At 45.3% G+C, this 19,775-nt stretch overlaps 1 protein-coding gene across 1 annotated transcript in view; it reads left to right on the top strand.

Annotated features, from left to right (window-relative positions):
• LOC145391349 (nephrin-like) overlaps nt 1-19,775 on the top strand; it is a 103,739-nt gene that overhangs the window by 25,879 nt on the left and 58,085 nt on the right. The window contains exon 4 of the mRNA XM_080265947.1: nt 10,620-10,799. Coding sequence (XP_080122073.1) covers nt 10,620-10,799 — 180 coding nt within the window. The remainder of the gene's footprint in view (nt 1-10,619; nt 10,800-19,775) is intronic.

Genomic DNA, 19,775 nt, shown 5'->3' with positions numbered 1-19,775 from the left:
AGCCAGAGTCAAGAAATTATTCCCGTGTAGAAGCGATATTACCCTCAGATAAGGATGGATTAAACTTTTGGATCATGCCCAAGATTTTCCCCTCAGGCCGTCTCTCTCTCTCTCTCTCTCTCTCTCTCTCTCTCTCTCTTTCTCTCTCTCGTGTGTGTGTGTGTGTGTGTGTGTGTGTGTGTGTGTGTGTGTGTGTGTGTGTGTGTGTGTGTGTGACGAGGTCTAACACTTAGGGGTCCTCTAGGCTTGGACTGGAGAAGCCTGGGGGGTAGGGGGGTCTAGTTCCCGTGGGGGCAATTTCCTTGACCCGAGAGAGAGAGAGAGAGAGAGAGAGAGAGAGAGTTGGCGAAATGGCTGGCGTAATCAAGGGAAATTTCGCTATTTTGTGTGTGACAAGCTGGGATGCTCTCTCTCTCTCTCTCTCTCTCTTGTATAACCCATTGTATCTTTTATCCTTTTTATCTATATATATCTTCATAATTACTCCTCTACATGTATTTCCCATGTATTTCTCAGTCTTTTTCGGTCTTTATGTATAGTAATCTTTATTTGTAGCTATATCTGTTTGTCATTATATCTATCTATCTTTATCTGTGTATCTATTTATATCTATCTCCATCCAGGAACACCTTCTCTATAGCAATCTATTCATCTGTATGGCTGTCGCTGTCTGTCTGTGTGGGAGAGAGAGAGAGAGAGAGAGAGAGAGAGAGAGAGAGAGAGAGAGAGAACGGCAAAGTGAACCAGTGAGCCGCAGAACAAAGAGAGAACAATAACATGCTAGGGAAGCGAGTCCATATCAGCGAGAGAGAGAGAGAGAGAGAGAGAGAAAGGATATTGGAGAAAGGGTCAGAAGGAAAGGGAAAGAGAAGAGGAAGAGGAGGGAGGTAGGAATGGGGGGGAGGGTAGGAGCGGATGAGAAAGGAAGAGATGAGTAGAGAAGAGGGGGGGAGGAGGAGTGATTGGAGTAGGAAGGAGGGAGAGTAATGGAAAATAGAAGGGGAGAATGGTAGGTAAACGGGAGATGAGAGGGGAAGGCAAGCTGCAGGGGAAGAAGAGTGAGGGGAAGGGAATAGGGAGGGCAGGGGAAGAGGGGAGATTGCGAGTGAGGGAGGAGAAAGTAAATGAGAGGGATGAAAGGGGAGGGAAAGATGGAAGAGTGGGATGGAAGGGAAAAGGCATCGGGGAGAGGGGAAGGAAAGCGAAGGGAGATGAGAGGAGGGAGAGGAGAGGAAAGAGGAGACAAGGTCATGGAGAGGGGAAGGAAAGGGAGGATTTACGCTAGCCACATATTGTAAACATTACTATTTTATGAGCTGGAGGCGAATTGAAAGGTAGAGGGAGGGAGGGAAGGGTGAGAAGGGGTAAAGGGGAAGGGTAGGGGAAGGGGGAGGAGAGGGGAGAGGAAGGGGAAGAGGGATAGCAGTAGGGGAAATGTGAACAGCTGAGAGAGAGAGAGAGAGAGAGAGAGAGAGACAGAGGGAGGGAGGGAGAGAGAGACGGAGAGAGGGAGGTGCGTAGGAGGAGGAGAGAGAAATGACCAACTTTTTAGAACAGTTAGTGAATGGAGGAAATAAAATTAAGTGGACGAATTGATGAATAGAGAGGCGTGTTTGTCAAATTTTTCACCTCTGTCAGTCTGAATGGAAAAGAGAAGGGACACTGAAAAACGGATTCTGTGAGCGATAAGGGAGAGCAGGGTAAAGGGCGATTTATTTTTTATTTATTTTTAATCATGTGGTGGTGGAATAAATGATGTTAACTTTTTTTATGGTCAGTTCTGCTGCCGGTGCTGCTGTTTATCGTAATACTAACTAACTTGCTAATGATAACAACAACAACGACAGAAACTTATAATAAGAGTGGTAGTAGTAGAGGTAGTTGTAGTAGAAGTAGTAGTAGTAGTAGTCGTAGTCGTCGTCAGCATCATCATTATAGTGTGAAAAATTACAGTACAGTATAGTAGAAAGGCATTAGAACACCGAAGTAGAAGAGGTAGACAGACACAAGACTCCAGTACCACCTCCACCTCCATCCACACCCCACATGGACCTCCATCTGCCCCCCTTCCAACCCATCCCCCTCTATCCCACCCCTCCAACCCACCCCCTCCAACCCCCCTTCCATCCTCACAACCCCTAGTGCGTTTGTTGTTTGGGGGTTGCGAATTTCCCCTCTTCTGTACGAGTTTTACAAGACCCCTTTTGTTGTCTTTTCCCCTCTTCCCCCCTTCTTTTTCCCTCCCCTACCCCCTCTCTGAGCCTTCCTCCCCCTACACCTTCCCTTCAGCCATTTCTCTCTCTCTCTCTCTCTCTCTCTCTCTCTATTTCCTTTTCCCACTTTTTTTTACCAGTATCTTCTTCCAGGGTCATTTCTCCTCGTCTAATTCTTTTTCTTACTCCATTTTCTCTTCCTTTTATTTTCCTTCTCGTTTTTCCAGGCAATTTTCTCTCCATTTATGCTTTTTATATTTCACGCGTTTTATTTTAGTCCATATTCTATGTAAATTTACTCAGCATGGCCATAGTAATTTTCATTGTATTCATTCTTTCTTTATATTCCTCTGTACAGTATTTTCTTTACCCGTTTCGTGCCTGTCATCTTTTTTTTTCATTTTTTCATTGAGTTCTTGTCATTTTTCACTCACGTTTTTTAAATCAGTTACTCGTTTATATATTTCTGCTCACGTAAATTTAATAATCTTGAGGTTCGTTTTATTTACCAATTTCCCCTTTTCCTTCATGACTTCTTCCATTCTTGCTGTCTATTTTATTCTTACCTCGTTTACCATTCTTTTTTGTCACTTTCTCTTCCTCATATCGGTTCCTATTTTATTTTGTTTCTTCCTCAAGCACATCTTCCTCTTCAGATTTCTCTCTCCTTCCTAATCATTCTTTCCTTTACACATCTTTCTCTCCAGTAGGCTATTTCCCTCCTCCCTCCCTCCCTCCAGTCTCTCTCATTTCTTCTCTCCATTCACTTCCTTAATCTTACCACTCTTAATTTTTTTCCTCTACTAATTCTTCCCTACTTCCTTCCTTCCTTTTTTTCTTTTTTCCTTCCTTCTTTCCTTCCAGCTTCTCTTCCTTCTTTTTCTTCCTTCCTTCCTTCTTTTCTTCCTTCCTTCCTTCTTTTCTTCCTTCCTTCCTTCCTTCTTTTCTTCCCTCCTTCCTTCTTTTCTTGCTTCCCTTCTTCCTTCCTTCCTTCCGTCTAAGTTCTCTTCATCTGTTCCAAAATCTTACATTCCCTTATTTCAGTCGTTTTTCTTTAAATTCTCGTTTCTTCATTGCTTTGCTAATCCTTTTATTGCACAACTCCTCCTCCTCCTCCTCCTCCTCCTCCTCCATTCTTTTGTCCTCTCCCTTAAACTCCCCATTTCTCACTCAGCGCACGATCCAGCAAATCCTTTCTCTCTCCATCTTTCCTCCCTTCACTCTCCCTCCCTCCCTCCATTGCTCCCATGTCTCCCTCCCTTCCTCTCTCCTCCCCTCCCTTCTCTCCCTCCCCCCTCCCTACTTGCGAAATGAAGTGAGTGCCGAGTTAAGAGGAAAGGAAGGAGTGGAGAGAGAGAGAGAGAGAGAGAGAGAGAGAGAGAGAGATGAAATTTTAGACATGAAAGAAGCTTAGACATAGAATGATAGAAACACACACACACACACACACACACACACACACACACACACACACACACACACACACACAGGGGGGGGGGAGGGAAGCAGATTTTTAGAGATTGAACGATTGACAGACACTGAGAGAGATAGAGATAGAGAGACAGATAGAGAGAGAGAGAGAGAGAGAGAGAGAGAGAGAGAGAGAGAGAGAGAGAGAGAGAGAGGTGCTAGTATGAGCAGTTTTGGTGTGGGGTGAGAGACTCTTCTATCTCTCACAGATCTTGATTGGACGAGTGGCGGCTCTGGCCATAAGGTGCCTGTCTCTCTCCATCTCAACCCCGTCTCTCTCTCTCTCTCTCTCTCTCTCTCTTCCTGTACCCGTGTCTTTTTTTTTCCTGTACTCGTAATTTTTTTTTTTTCACCGTTTGTCCCCTTTTTTTCTTCCATCTGCTCTCATTCCAGCTAATTTGCCTCTTTCTTTTTTCTTTCTTTTTTCTCATTTGTTTTTTCCTTTCAGTTCCTGCCTGTGTCTTTTTTTATATTTTTCAACGACTCTCTCCAGTTCATCTGCTCTCTGTCTCTGTCTGTCTGTCTGTCTGTCTGTCTGTCTGTCTCTCTCTCTCTCTCTCTCTCTCTCTCTCTCTCATGTATATCTATCTGTATCTATCTGTGTATCTTCCATTCATTCTCCAGGTCCACTTTATTTAGCTATGCCTTATCCAGTTCTTTCTTTCTTTTTCGTCCAGTTTGTTTTCCATTTCCTTTTGTCTCTTCTTTTTCTTTCATCCTTCTCTCTCCACTTCGTTCTTTCTCCTCCATCATTCCTCCCCTTCCCTTCCAGTATCTGCATTCTCTTTTCATTACTTTTCCTCCATTTTAATTCCTTTTCCTCAGTTCTTTTTCCTTCCTTTTCCTCTTCCCAATTTCTTTTGTCTTTTTCGTCCCGTCTCGAGTGACCGTTTTCTTTGTTATGGAATCTAAGCGTCCAAATTTCCTCTCTTTCTCCATTGCCTTTTATTCCCTCTCATTTCCTGATCCTCCTCTTCTTTTATTGGGTTCTTCTCTGTCCCTTCTTTTATTTCTCTGTTTTTGGTTCTTTTCTTACATAGGCTACGTGTGAATTATTTTTTTGCTTTATTGGAGATGTGTATTTATTCTTCTTGTTCAATTCTTTTTTTTTTCTCGTCACATTTTCTTTTCTTTCATCCCTCACAATTCTTCCGTCTTCACTTTTATTGTTTTCTTTTTGTCTTCCTCCAATACTTTTTTCTTGCTTATTTTTCCCCATCTATTTTTTTCCTCTTCTCATCCATTATTTATTCTTTAGTTCCCTTTATTTCCATTGTTTCTTTTACCATGCTCTTTTTATCTTCCTTTTCTCTGCCTCGTAAATTCCTCTTTTACTCTGTTATCGTCAATTTCGTCTTTCGTTTCTCACCATCTCCTTCTTCCTCTCTTATTTCTTTTGTTTATATCATTTTTATCTTGTTTCCTCTCTCTCTCTCTCTCTCTCTCTCTCTCTCTCTCTCTCTCTCTCTCTCTCTCTCTCTCTCTCTCTCTCTCTCTCTCTCTCTCACCTTTTCCTTCTTTCCCTTCACTCTCCATTAACCTCAATTTTCTCTCCCTCCTCCCTCCCACTCTCCTTCCCTCTCTCCCCACTCCCCTCTCCTTCCTTCTACCCACAACACACCAACTTGCACCTTTCTGTTTGTTTTGCATTTTTTCTTTCTATTTGAGTTTTTTTCTAGTAATATTTTTTTTTCCATCTCCCGTAGTGGTATATATATATATTTTTTTTTATTCTTATGCATGTTGTCCTTTTGTTTTATATCTAGGCTTGTGTGTGTGTGTGTGTGTGTGTGTGTGTGTGTGTGTAATCGGGCAGGGGAATTGCCGGATTGTCTCAGTGCCATCGCGTGAAGGCCCCCCCCGTCTCTGTCACCACTGAGGGTTTAGGGAAGAGATAGAGTGCAGAAATATGCTAAGTTTTATCCATGTGTTCCTTTACAGTTGAGTAATATTCCCCGAAGGACTTCAATATTTCATAGTCTCCCATACTGAAATGAAAACGAAGCTCTCCAGAAAATTCTCTCTCTCTCTCTCTCTCTCTCTCTCTCTCTCTCCAGGAAAGATTAATTCAAAGACGAACGCGAAGCTAAGGAAGAAAAATATTGCTCTTGAAATCCCATGGTACTTTACTGAGAGGGAGAGAGAGAGAGAGAGAGAGGACAGCTGTGTAATTACAGTGGTGGAGTTAAGGTGACCAACTCGTTCGTGTATCTTTCTCTCTCTCTCTCTCTCTCTCTCTCTCTCTCATCCTTAGCCCAGTAGAAATATTTGCGTGAGTCTACCCACTGTCCTGCACACCCTTCTCCATTTTCTATTCTCTTTGACACATTCCTCTCTTTCATGGTCCTCTCATTTTCTTCCTCTCTTCGTCGGCCTCTCTTTTGTGCTCTCTATTTGCGTCTTTTTTTCCTCTTCACTTGCTTTTGTCCTTCTGGTCTCATTATAAAACTCTCTCTCTCTCTCTCTCTCTCATTAATAGTTCCTCGGCCAATTTACTTTTATTGCGATAATGTGGGCAGATTTTGCTTCACACACACACACACACACACACACACACACACACACACACACACACACACACACACACACACACACACACACACTGCATTACTCCTGTCACATTATTTCAGAACAATGTAGTTTTCCGTGGCATACACGGACCTGCGTACATTAATAATTCATACATGTGTGCGCGGACGGAAATTTGTATGAATACTTACACGTTCTTCTGAAACGCACACACGTATCCACGGAAGCATACAGAGTTCTTATGTGCAACTTGGCTTGTGTGTACGTGGACTGGTATACACATGAGAATTTGTGTATTCTTACTTTGACATCGAGAGAGAGAGAGAGAGAGAGAGAGAGAGAGCGAGACAGAGACAGAGAGAGAGAAATTAGAGGCAAATAATTGGGCAAAAATAAAAAGCTTTGGTGAAAATGAGGGAGAAGGAAGATGGATGGGGAAGAAGATGGAGGAGAGGGGGATGGATATTTTATGGGGGGGTGCAGTTTATCTTCCTGGATCTCTCTCTCTCTCTCTCTCTCTCTCTCTCTCTCTCTCTCTCTCTCTCTCTCTCTCTCTCTCTCTCTCTCTCTCAAATTGGGCCATTCTTTTTTATTTGCATTTTCGTTCCATCCTTTTCCATTCACTTCCGCCTCACAAACGGTGCATTTTTTTCCCCCTTCCTTTTCCTTTTATTTTTGTCATGGTTTTTGGCGCTTCATTTTTCTTGCCTCGGTGGTCGCATTTTTTTTTTCATTTTTTCATTGCATTTCGTCTTCTATGATATTTTCTTTTCCTTCGGCTGGTCCTTTCTTCTTCGTTCACTTTTTTCCCTTAGTTTTCTATCTTTGGTGAATATTTTTTTCCTTATTTTCCTTTTTTCCCTTTTATTATCCTCTAAGTATTTGATTATTTTATTAGTTTTCGCCTTATTGTCAGTCCATTCCTCATTTGTTTTCTCTTTCGTTTCGTTCATTCGTTTTCTTCTTCATTTCCTCTTGTTTCCCATTTTCACCTGTCTGCCTTTTCACCTAGCTACCATTTACACCTGGCTACCATTTTCACCTGGCTACCATTTTCACCTGTTTGCCATTTTCACCTGGCTACCATTTTCACCTGGCTACCACTTTCACCTGGGTGCCATTTTCACCTGGGTGCCATTTTCACCTGGGTGCCATTTTCACCTGGGTGCCATTTTCACCTGGCTACCATTTTCACCTGGTTACCATTTTCACCTGGTTACCATTTTCACCTGGCTACCGTTTTCACCTGGCTACCATTTTCACCTGGCCACCATTTTCACCTGGCTACCATTTTCACCTGGCTACCATTCTCACCTGGCTGCCATTTTCACCTGGCTACCATTTTTGTCTGCCATTTTTACTTTATTTTTTTCCATCCTTTTGTGTATTTGTTTTCATGTTTTTAGCACCAGCTCATATCAGTTTTACATTTTTGTTTCTTTGTGCATCCCTCTAATTCAGTTTCTTCGTTCACCCTATCTTTGTTTTTATCTCTTCCATTTTCGTCTTATTCTTTCCAGTTTCCTGTTTCATTGTCGCCTTTTTAATTGTCATCTTCGTCTCTCTTCCTTTTTCCTTCATTTTCGCTTCCAGGTTCTTCCCGTCATATTTATTCATTTTCCTTTCCCTTACATATTCCTCTGCATTTCATCTCCTTCCTCCTGTTTCCCCTCCCGCCCTTTTTTTTTCCTTGTGTCACCTTTCGTATTCTCTCCTTTCTCTTCCCTCAAATTCAGATCCCTTTTTTCTCCTCCATGTTCGTTTCTTTCGTCCGTTTTTCGTCCTCCGTGTTTTATTTTTCCTCAGTTCATTCGTTTGGTTTTCCATGTTCTTTTCAGTCACCTTTTGTCTTTCCTTCTTTGTAGTTCATTTTCTTTCGTAGACCATAGTCCCGTTTAGTCAGTTTTCATTCATTTTTCTTTAGTTTCCGTCTGCCTTCTCATATCCATCCATCATTTTATTTTTTTGTTGTCAGTCCCTTTTTCGCATCCCCACCTCTCTCTCTCTCTCTCTCTCTCTCTCTCTCTCTCTCTCTCTCTCTCTCTCAGCCAGGCCGCCAGTTGCTTGTTGCTCGCCTCCCAGGACAGCATAGTTGAGCAGAGCCGGTTAGAGACAGGGCTTGGCCGGGCTTGTTGGTGTCATTTTTAGGGCTTGACAGGTTTGGTTTGGGCTTGGGATAGAAGTATTGGGTGTGTTAAGGCAGTATTGGGGGCTTTGGGAGGGTAGGATTGGGTATTTAAGGCAGTTTGTGGACTTTTTGAGGGTTTTGATTTGAATGTTTTAAGGGAGAAGAGGGACAGAAAGGTTGGATTGGGTTTGGAAAGGTCGTATTCCGTATTTTAGGTCAACTCTGGGCTTGGTAGATAGGGATTGATGGAGTAGAATTTGGTCTTGAAGGTCTGGTAGGGTTGGGGTAGGTATTTATGGTATTTCTGTAATTAACAGAGTAGATTTCAGTATGTGAAAGCAATTTCAGGCATTGCAGGGCAGGATAGAGCTTATAAAGTCAGCAATATAAGGTCAGCAATAAGTATCGGGCAGCAAAGCAAGGTAAAATAAGTAAGAGGAAAGTTGAGGTAGGTAGTATAGGGCAGTAAAGAGTAGGCGAAATAAGCTGCATTGTAATAGGGCCGTGTAAATTGGGCTCAGTGCTGTGGGAGAGTAAGTGAAATGTGGCACGAGGTCACCGGAGATTTTCCTGGAAGTCTTATTTTCGTTAGAATAGTATCAGAGGATGGCGCCCTCTTACCTTTTCTCCTTCCTGTCTTTCCATTTTCCACCACCTCCTGTGTAGCTGCCATTTTACCTTGTTTTTTCCCTCCCATCTCTCTCGCTTTTCTCCTCTCCTTCCCATTTCGCTCACCATTTTTCGTCTCAGCTTTTTCCCTTTTGCTCCTTCCTTTTCTCCTCCTTTTACTGTGTTACTCTTTTTTCCCATTCCTCTCTTCCATATTTTTTTTTCTCTCCATTCCCCATCTTTTTCTCCCATCTCTCACCCTCTTTTTCTCCTCCTCTCTTCCCCCTCCTCCCAACTACTCCTTCCTCCACTCCCAGTCAGCGGTGCATTGAGGCAGGAGTCTATTAATATTTAAAGCCATCGTTACTGAGCAGGGACAAAAGGAGGTGCCGGGAGATGCTTTTATCGACAGTACCCCGTAGATGATGCGGCGTCAGGCAATAGATACTTAGATGGATGGTTGGAGAGAGAGAGAGAGAGAGAGAGAGAGAGAGAGAGAGAGAGAGAGAGAGAGAGAGAGATTTGATATATGGATTGATGTATGGATGGAGGAATAGGTAGATAGATAGACATATAGATAGATAGATAGACAGCCAATAGACTTCACCCCATCCCTCCCCCTTAAATGAGGAGGGACCATGACCCATTACACCCCAGCAGCAGGCAGAGATAAGATTGTGTCCCCATTGTTGTGTTATCTTATCTCTGTTTATGCCATATTGGGAGGCCGTTAGGGGAGAGAGAGAGAGAGAGAGAGAGAGAGAGAGAGAGAGAGTTGCTGTGACTGAGTGTGCGTGTGTGCCTGGTATTGAGTACATCTATATTGGAACATTAGTTTTGTGTGTGTGTGTGTGTGTGTGTGTGTGTGTGTGTGTGTGTGTGTGTGTGTGTGTGTGTGTGTGTGTGCGTGCGCGCTACCAGTTTGCCATTCTGGTATTCTCAGCCTTGGAGATATCGCTACAGATAGACTTTTTAGAAATGCATGAGGCACATGCTGGTGGAATGGTGCTGGCTGTGTGTGTGTGTGTGTGTGTGTGTGTGTGAGAGAGAGAGAGAGAGAGAGAGAGAGAGAGAGAGAGAGAGAGAGCACTAAGCTTGAAAGGAAGGGAATTTGCACAAAGAGATAAGAGGGCAGAATTAAAGTAAATAGTCTGGAAAGTGAGAGGGTGAAAAATGTGAGAGAAAGAAAAATTAAATTGTATATTGAGATGTGAAAATGTGTGTGTGTGTGTGTGTGTGTGTGTGTGTGTGTGTGTGTGAGAGAGAGAGAGAGAGAGGGACCCCCCCCCCCGGAGGATGGGCTTGTAAACATCCATTGCCGGAAGTGTTTTGTATTCACTCAGTTGACTTGGTAGCTCTCTCTCTCTCTCTCTCTCTCTCTCTCTCTCTCTCTCTCTCTTTGAATATGAAAAAAGACATGCATATTTCTTTAACTACAGAAATTTTTATAGTGCGAGTGAAGTTAGAATTTTTTAGATAAGCGTCATCCTTATCACTTATATAAACTGTCTCGTATGTCCTATATCATGGAGAGAGAGAGAGAGAGAGAGAGAGAGAGAGAGAGAGAGAGAGAGAGAGAGAGAGACCGTGCATGTGCCTACCCTACCTGTCTACCCATCCTTATCACTATCCAAAACATCTCTCTTATCTCCCCCCTCTTATCTCCCCAGGCTTCAATCGCAGCATCCCCGGGTTTCCACGCTACGAGGTGCTTGGAGATAAGGATGCCGGCGTTCACAATCTCCACATCACCGACGTTCAGCTGCGTGACGACGGCGAGTACCAGTGTCAGGTGACCCCCTACAACAACGCCAGGGCCATCAGACACGCCGCTAACCTCACCGTATTGCGTAAGTACTTGTTAACCGTATTGCGTAAGTAGGTATTCACCGTATTGCGTAAGTAGGCATTCACCGTATTGCGAAAGTACTTGTTAACCGCATTGCGTAAGTAGTCACTCGCCGTATTTGTTGGTAGGCATTCACGGAACTGCATAGTCATCAGTTGTCGTTCATCTGAGGAGTGGTTTGGGTTCGTAAACACACATTGCCACTCAGGGGAGGGCGAGGCTGGTCATCCTTCCCTTAAATGTCGGGACTGAGTAACATAATTCTTAGCTCCTACACTCCTGATAAGGCAAAGAGAGATTGACATAGATAAATAGATAGATAGATAGATGGGTTGTTTGATATAAGAAAAAAAATCGTTCTTCATATTAGTAGTTTATTTACCACTTCCGATGGCTTCCCAGAGGCTATTAAAATCGTCTGCCGTTATCTGTAGTCAAACAGGTAAATCATCAAAAGGTTATAAGACTGTTGCTTACCTCATAATAAAATAATGGGAATCGGGAAAGCCATATCTTACAACCCTGCAGTTCAAAACGTCTAATTTAAGTACCCAGAATTTAGTGAAGAAATTGATTGCTGGATTGAGGAACTTTATTATATAGTCCATTCACTTTAAATTGGCCCAAATTTTCATCCATTGGCAGCTTATTTTCCGTAGCCCAGTGACGTGATACGATAATACTGTGGTTCTTCATCCTTTCCTTGGCACTTCTTCGTGACTAGCACCATAGTGTAGTATTAATCTGTTGTTGCATGTCAGCAGTCAGAGATGGAGAGATGGCAGTTCTAGGCCAGGTTGAATTGAAAGAAGTATAGTTTGTAGGGTCTTTGTACGGTTTTCAGTGGTATTCTTAGATGTTGGGTTTTGTTCTTTTATTGGTGACCGAGTGGATGATGTAACTGTCCTGAGAGAGAGAGAGAGAGAGAGAGAGAGAGAGAGAGAGAGAGAACCCAAACGGTGTCAACACACCACTTATTGCTGATAGCCTGATGAAGCAAATACAGCGAAGCGCCAAAAGCAAACAAATATATGCACACACAGTCAGACAAACACAACACACACACACACACACACACACACACACACACACACACACACACACACACACACACACACACACACACACACGCAAACTAACCTGCCTGTTTCCCGTGATACACAGACACAGGGATCCACCTTCATAGGGAGGAATAAATCTTGAGGAACTGAGGACAAGAGGGGAGAGGGAGGGGAGAGAAGATGGAGAGAGGAGGAGGATAGAGGAAGGGGAAAAGTAGGGAGCTGGGGAGGGGAGGGGGTAGAGTTGAGAGGACATTGAGAAGAAGAGGGGAGAGATATACGAGGGGAAATGAAGGAAAATGGAAGGAAGAGAGGGGATATACAAGGAGAGAAGAGAGGGGAAATAGGAATGGAGAGGGGAAACAGGAAGGGAGACAAGGAAGTGAAAAGTAAGAGTAAGGAGGGAGGGAAGGTGGAACCGTAAGCAGAAAATAAGAAAAGAGAAGAGCAAGGAGAGAGAGGAGAGATACGTAGAGAGAGAGAGAGAGAGAGAGATTAATGGTGACATAGAGAACAGGAGGCGTAACACAGACAGACGATCACGTAAACTTCAGGGGCAAGGGAGGAAGTGACAGAGAAATTGGCAGAGCAAAAGAGAGGAAGGATTAGAGCAAGCGTTTGTCTCATGAGGTGTGTGTGAGAGAAGAGAGGTGGTTAGAGAGACAGACAGAGAGAGAGACAGACAGGGATACAGACAGAGATACAGACAGACAGGCAGGCAGGGAATTCCAGTTAGCGTAAATAAAATACATTAGTGTGTCTAAAGCAAGCAATGCGTTAATTAACCCGTCAGTACCTATGTCTGTTTCCGTATTTTATTAGCCTCAATCTCTATCTATCTACCTATCTGTCTGTGTATATCTGTTGGTCTGTATCTTTCATTGACCTTTTATTTTTCAGAGTACATTTCTTTACTTCTACCCTCCCTCCACTTTAATTGCTTATTCTCACTCCTTCATTCCCTCCTTTCCTTCGCCTGTCCTACTTTCATCTCATCTCTCTATTCCTTCCTTCCGCATTCCATACTTTCCCACCTTTCCTTCCCTCTATCTCCGCTACCATATACTGTCCCTCCCTTCCCACACACGTTCCCTCTCCTCAATGTGTAATATGTTTCCCAGCTTACAACCACTCCTCTCTCCCTCTCCACCTTCTCCCTGATCCCTCTCCCTCTCCCTCTACCCATCCATCACCTCTCCCTGACCACTCACCCCTTCCCTCCAACATGTCTCCCCCCTCTCTTACTCTCTCTGTGTTATTCTCCCTCCTCCTGATCCTAATATCCGCCTTGTTCTGTTTCCCTCACCTATACTCCCTCCCTCTCCCTTTCCTGTAATCCTCACTATTTCTCTCACCCTCCCTTCCCCTCCCCCTCAACTTCCCCCTCCCCCTCACCTTCCCCCTCCCCCTCACCTTCCCCTTTCCCCTCCTCCTCACCTTCCCCATTCCCCTCCTCCTCACCTTCCCCCTTCCCCTCCTCCTCCCCTCCCCCTTCCCTTCCCCCTCTCAGTCTCTTCTTGCTTTGCTGTCCTTATCATCACCTCATAAAATTAGAAATCATAGTCATAGAGGATCATAAAATCTTTTGCTGCTTGCCTTCCATTGTAGTTCTTTCATTTTCCCCTTCCTTTTCCTTTCCCCCTCCTCTCCCTTTCCTCTCCCTCTCTCTCTCCTCTTTCCCATTCTCTTTCCTCCCTCCTTCTCCCTCTCCCAGTCCAATAACCCCCTCCCTTCCCCCCTCTCTCCCTCTTCCCCCAATCTTCTTGATCCATACCCATATTGCGTGTGTCCGATGCTCTATCAAAAGCTTGTGTACTGTAGGGAGTTGTGCTCTCTCTCTCTCTCTCTCTCTCTCTCTCTCTCTAATTCCTGTTACTCTTCTATCCCCCGTATCCATTTTCCTCTCGTTTCCTCCCCTCTTCTTTTTACTAATTTGCCCATGTTTTTTTTCCTCCTGTTCTCCAGTTTTCCTACTCTTCCATTTCTTCTCATTTTCCCTCCATTTCCCCCTTTTTTCCCTCCATTTCCCTCCTTTTTTCCCATCCCTTTTTCTTCCCTTCTTCTCAGTAACCCTCTTCTTCTCGCCCTCTTTCTTCTAGTTCCTCTCATCTTCTATATAACACTCCCGTCTTTCCCCTCTTACTCCTTACTTCCTCTTCCCATTATCTTCTCTCTCCTTCCCTCCTCCTACTACTTGCCATTGATACCAAGCCAGGCAGTTCATTTTGGTGAAAGGAGGGTAAGGATCCGAGAGAGAGAGAGAGAGAGAGAGAGAATGTAGGTCAGAATTATCCTCTAATACCTTTTTTTTTTTTTTTTGCCACACTTAAAGGTTCAGCCAAATATAGCGCGTCCCTAACTGCGTCACTGAGTCACTGTACCTTTCTGAAAAATGGGGTTCGGGTGGGTAATGAGGGTTGGAATATGAGTGGTGTGTGTGTGTGTGTGTGTGTGTGTGTGTGTGTGTGTGTGTGTGTGTGTGTGTGTGGACGGTTGGACAAACTTCAGACTTTCTCTTTCCATTAGTTGCTGCGTTGATCGGTGTGTGTGTGTGTGTGTGTGTGTGTGTGTGTGTGTGTGTGTGTGTGTGTGAGGGAGGGGGTAAGGGAGGAAAGAGAGAGTCTAGCTGTGTGTAGAATTATTAAACAAAAAAAAAAAAAAAATATCATGAATTGAAACGTGGATCTAAAATTCGATGATAGAAGGTGAAGAGAGAAGTGGGTGAAGTGGGCGGAGAATAGGTAGGTGGGTGGGTGGAGATGGGATGTTGTGGGTGGGTAGAGGGAGGGAGGGAGTGGCCGGGGGACAAGTATATGTAGGTAGGTGGTGTGGTTGGGTGGAGACAGGGTGAGGGTTTGGGGGATGAGGGAGGTTGTGGGTGGGATGGGCGGGGGACAGGTTGTTAAGTGGGCGGGCGTGATTAATGGACAAGGGCAGCGGCTGAGATGGTTGTTGGAGGTTGATTAATGGGTGATTCTGACTGGGTGATTGGAGGCTGATGGGTGATTGGGGAGCGGTTCATTGGCTGGTGGGATGGCTCGGTGGATGAGTGTGGATGGATGGATGGAGAGGCAGATGGATGGTTGATGGAAGGGGCTGATGATGGGTAAATGTCTTGGTGTATGAGAATGGATGGATGGATCGAGGTGTGGACGGATGGACTGCTGAGTTTGGATGGATGGATGAATGGGTGTTTGAATTACGATGAATGGATGGATGGTTGATTGGAGGAGCAGATGATGGAATGGATGTCTTGGTGGATGAGTGGGAGAATTAGGGTATGGAGTGAGAGTGGGAGTGAGAAGGGTGAGTGCTGTTGGAGAGGAAGAAGTGGAAGGAGGGGGAGAGTGGATCAGACGGTGGACTTTAAGCGGAGGGGTGAGCGTTCGGGTGAGTGGAATTACAAGGAAGGGAAGTGGAGTGAGAGGGTGAATAGGAGGTAGGGAGGTCGAGTGTGTGGGTTTAAGAGTGTGAGGAGTGAGAGGGAGGGTGCCTGGGAAACTGAATGATTGCATGACTGTGTGCGAGGGTGTGAGAGATAAGAGAGGAGGAGAAAGGGTGAGAATGAGGAAGGGAGACAAGGAAGGAGGGAGTGAGGGAGGGTGGGGTGAGAGTGAGTGTGTGGGTGGGTGAGAGGGAGGGTGAGTGGGATAAGAGGGATGGGAGGGGAGGGAAGGCATTGTGTCCATTGTGGAGGTGTGACCTAGTTGTGACCTGAGCAGAATGTTTTGAGAGAGAGAGAAAGAGAGAGAGAGAGAGAGAGAGAGAGAGAGAGAGAGAGAGAGAGAGAGAGAGAGAGAGAGAGAGAGAGAGATAAACAAAGAATAGTTGAAGGAAAGAATGTTTTTATTACTTTTTTCTTCTGGTTTTCGCTCCTCCTCCTCCTCCTCCTCCTTCTCCTCTGCCCTTCTTTCCCCCTCCTCCTCTCTCCCCATTTCTTTTTTCCTCCGGCTTTCCTTTCCTTGCCGTGTCGTTTCCCCTGCTCATTTTTCCCGCCACTCTGAATATTCGCACTGGCAGTAAATCCTTGTGTAATCGCCGGGGGATTACAGTGCCACCCTCTACTCTCCGGGCAAGTCTCTCTTCCCCTCCTCTCTCCCCTCTCTTACTCCTTCCCTCCCCCCCTCTTCCCCTTCCCTCTCCCTCACTAATGCCTCTCGTTCCCCACTTCCTTTCCCTTTCCTCTTTTCACTCCATTTTTTCTTCCCCTTTACTTCGTATTTCTCTTGATTCATCCCCCCCCCCTCTCTCTCTCTCTCTCTCTCTCTCTCTCTCTCTCTCTTCCATCCCCCTCCCCCCTTCTTCTGACTCCAGTTTTCCTCTTATTTCTCTCCCTCTTCATTTTCCCCCTTGTCCTCGCTTACATTAACCCACTTCATCTTTCTCCCAATTTGTCTGGCCTCATGTTCTCTCCCCTCCTCCCATCTCCCCAGCTGTCTCTCTGCTTCGATTATATCCCTCTCAGTTTGCCTCTGTTCTCTTTTTCTCTTCCAAACTTCCTCCCTCTCTCCAACTCTCTCCCTACCTCCACTATTTCTCAAGTAACGCCCTTCTCCATTTCTCTCTCTTTCTATTTTTTCCATTTTCCCCAACCCCCATTCTTACCCTCTCAGGTCACCTCTCCCACTTTTCGCTCCCCACCTTCCTCTTCTCTCCCCAGCCCATTCCTCACCCATTTCCTTTCCCCTTCAGGTTACCTCCCTTTCTCATGTCTTTCCGGAACTTCCTCCCCTCTCCCTTCTCCCTCTACCCCTTCCCGTCTCCCCACCCTTTTCTCTCACTCCGATTCTTCCTTCTCAGTTTCATTCCCTCTACTTTTTCTCTCCCCACCTTTTCTCTCCCCTCTCCCCACCTTTTCTCTCCCCTCTCCCCACCTTTTCTCTCCCCTCTCCCCACCTTTTCTCTCCCCTCTCCCCACCTTTTCTCTCCCCTCTCCCCACCTTTTCTCTCCCCTCTCCCCACCTTTCCTCTCCCCTCTCTCCACCTTTCCTCTCCCCTCTCCCCACCTTTTCTCTCTCCTCTCCCCACCTTTTCTCTCCCATCTCCCCACCTTTTCTCTCCCATCTCCCCACCTTTGCTCTCCCCTCTCCCCACCTTTGCTCTCCCCTCTCCCCACCTTTTCTCTCGCCCTCTTCTCTCCCCTCTCACCCTCTTCTCCCCCCTCTCACCCTCTTCTCCCCTGTCCCCACCGCCTTTTTATTCCATCAGGTTCACTCTCCTCATTGTGTCCGTCCTAATCATCTCCGCCCGCCTTTGTTTTCAGCTTCATTTCCCCTCACATTTTCTCTCTCTCGCACTCCCTCACCAGCAACCTCCCCTCTCCTGACTCCCCCCTCCCCTCTCCTCTCTCCCACACTCCCCTCTTCGCACTCCCGCCCTTCTCTTTAGCCTCCTCCCCTCACCCCTGCCTCCTGTCCTATTCCCATTCTCCTGCCCACCCCTTTCTCCATTCCCCTTTCCTGTGCATCTCTCCTCTCTTCTCCATTTTATGTTCTTTCCCATGTCTCAAGCCTCCCTACTTCCCGATTTTTTTTCTCCCCAACATCCTTCATTCTCCCCACCCCATTACCTTCAGTTCATTTTCTCCCTACGATCCCCACCCCCGTTCTTTCCACTTGTGAAGTTATCTCCCACTTATTTTTTCAGCTCTTCTATCCCGCTTTCCTTCCTCTCTCTCTCTCTCTCTCTCTCTCTCTCTCTCTCTCTCTCTCTCTCTCTCTCTCTCTCTCTCTCTCTCTCTCTCTCTCTCTCTCTCTCTCTCTCTCAATTCAAAATCGTCTCCTCTCCCCACCCCCATTACTTTCACTTCATTTTCTCCCAAGCCTCCAGTCTCCTCCCCACCCCCATTCTTTCCCTTGCGAGTTGTCTCCCCCTTTCATTGGCACCCTTCCATAATCTGACTCAATTATAGCTTTTCCTATTAGCTGGGGTGGCGAGGGTGAGAGGCTCTTGGCTTTAATACAATATATGCCTCAATTTGGGTTAATGCGAGTGTTGGGGCAAAGATGGTTGTGGTGGAGAGAGAGAGAGAGAGAATGTATTGGTGGTGAGGATGATGGTGGTGGAGGCGTTTGTGTGTTGATTTTCTTGATAGTGTTGCTGATGGTGGTGATGTTTTGATGATGTGTGGTGGTGATTTGATGTGATGTGTGGTGGTGAGGTGATGTGATGTGTGGTGGTGATGTTTTAGTGATGTGTGGTGGTTATGTTTTAGTGATGTGTGGTGGTGATGTTTTAGTGATGTGTGGTGGTGATATTTTTGGTGATGTGATGTGTGGTGGTAATGTGGTGTGATGTGTGGTCGTGATATTTTTGGTGATGTGATGTGTGGTGGTAATGTGGTGTGATGTGTGGTGGTGACGTGATGTGATCTGTGATGTGTGGAGGTGATATGATGTGATGTGTGGTGGTGATGGTATGTTATGTGTGGTGGTGATGGTATGTTATGTGTGGTGGTGATGTTATGTGATGTGATATGTGGTGGTGACGTGATGTGATGTGATGTATGGTGGTGATGTGTGGTGATGTGATGTGATGTGATCGGGGTGAGGGTGAGAGGCTCTTGACTTTAATTCAATTTAGACCTCAATCTGGGTTAACGTGAGTGTTGGGGGAGGTATGGTTGTGATTGTGTGATATGGTGGTGGTGGTGGTGGTGGTAGTGGTGTAGGAGAGAGAGAGAGAGAGAGAGAGAGAGATTGCTGTGGCTGCTATTGGTTTTGATGGTATGTGTGATGATGGTGTCGGTGATGGTATTGGTGATTGCGGTATTGGTGGTGGTAGTGGTAATGGTGGTGATGGTATTAGTCATGGTTTTAGCGATGGTAATGATAGTAATAGTGATAGTGGTATCGGTGATGGTGGTGATGGTATTAGTCATAGTATTAGTGATGGTGGTGATAGTGATGTGGTATTGGTGATGGTGGTGATGGTATTAATGAGAGTGGTATTGGTGATGATGGTGATGGTATTAGTGATAGTGGTACTGATAGTGGTGGTGTCGATGGTATTGGTGGTGGTGGTGTGAGTGGTGGTGCATGGATTATATTGATAGTGTTGGCCTGGATATACGGTTTCTATAAATAATCATTGAATACGTATGAATTTCGAACGATAATCTGTTTGTTTACACCTGTCGTGGATCCCTATAACCCTCCATTACCTCAGCTGATGGAGGGAGGTGTCAGATTGGAGGGTAAAGTTGAATAGTAACCAAGGAGAGCCATCCGTGCGTTATAACTATGGGTCGTTGAAATTCACTCAACTACGGCCTGGAATTCAGGTTGTGAGAGTTGCCCAGTTTCGTCAGATGAAGACAAACCTGCTTCATTTTTTTTTTCACATGCGATACCGTAAAAATTATTGCTGTAACTACACCTGGGATAAAAGTTTGCCTACTAATCCACTGTGTCTTCTTCACACTTAGGGCATGTCCGTCACTTTCCTCCCAGACGCATCATATCAAAGGAATCATCTATGGGCAGTGGAACAAACCTTACCAAGCCCTTCTCAGCGTGTTGGATTAGTGTTCAGCAGGGGGGAGTGAGAAGATGCAAAATGATAGGCGAACTTTTGACATTGACTGTGCTTAGTGTGGGTCGATATGTTGGTACTTGTGTTGTTGTTGTTGTGGCAGTGGTGGTATAGGATTTGTTGTAGTTGTTGTTATTGCCCTTGTTCGTAACTGTACTTGTTCAGGATGGGTCGTTTGAGGTGTTTGTCTCGGTTTGTGTTTGTGTTGCTTTGTTGTTGTTTTGGGGTATTAGTTTGTTTTTTTTGCAGTCAGTGTGGCATAGTTATTAACTTCCATGTCCCTTCCGTCTTTTTCTTCCTACTCCTCCTCCTCCTGCTCCTCCTCCTCCTCCTGCTCCCCCTGCTTCCCCTGCTCCTCCTCCTCCTCCTCCTCCTCCTTCATG

This window comes from Coenobita brevimanus, chromosome 18 (genome assembly GCF_032717465.1).
Source record: "Coenobita brevimanus isolate Jiangsu-jjx chromosome 18, ASM3271746v2, whole genome shotgun sequence".
Lineage (NCBI taxonomy): Eukaryota > Metazoa > Arthropoda > Malacostraca > Decapoda > Coenobitidae > Coenobita > Coenobita brevimanus.
Note: the sequence above shows the minus strand (reverse complement) of the source record. Positions and strands in the feature narration are given on the sequence as shown.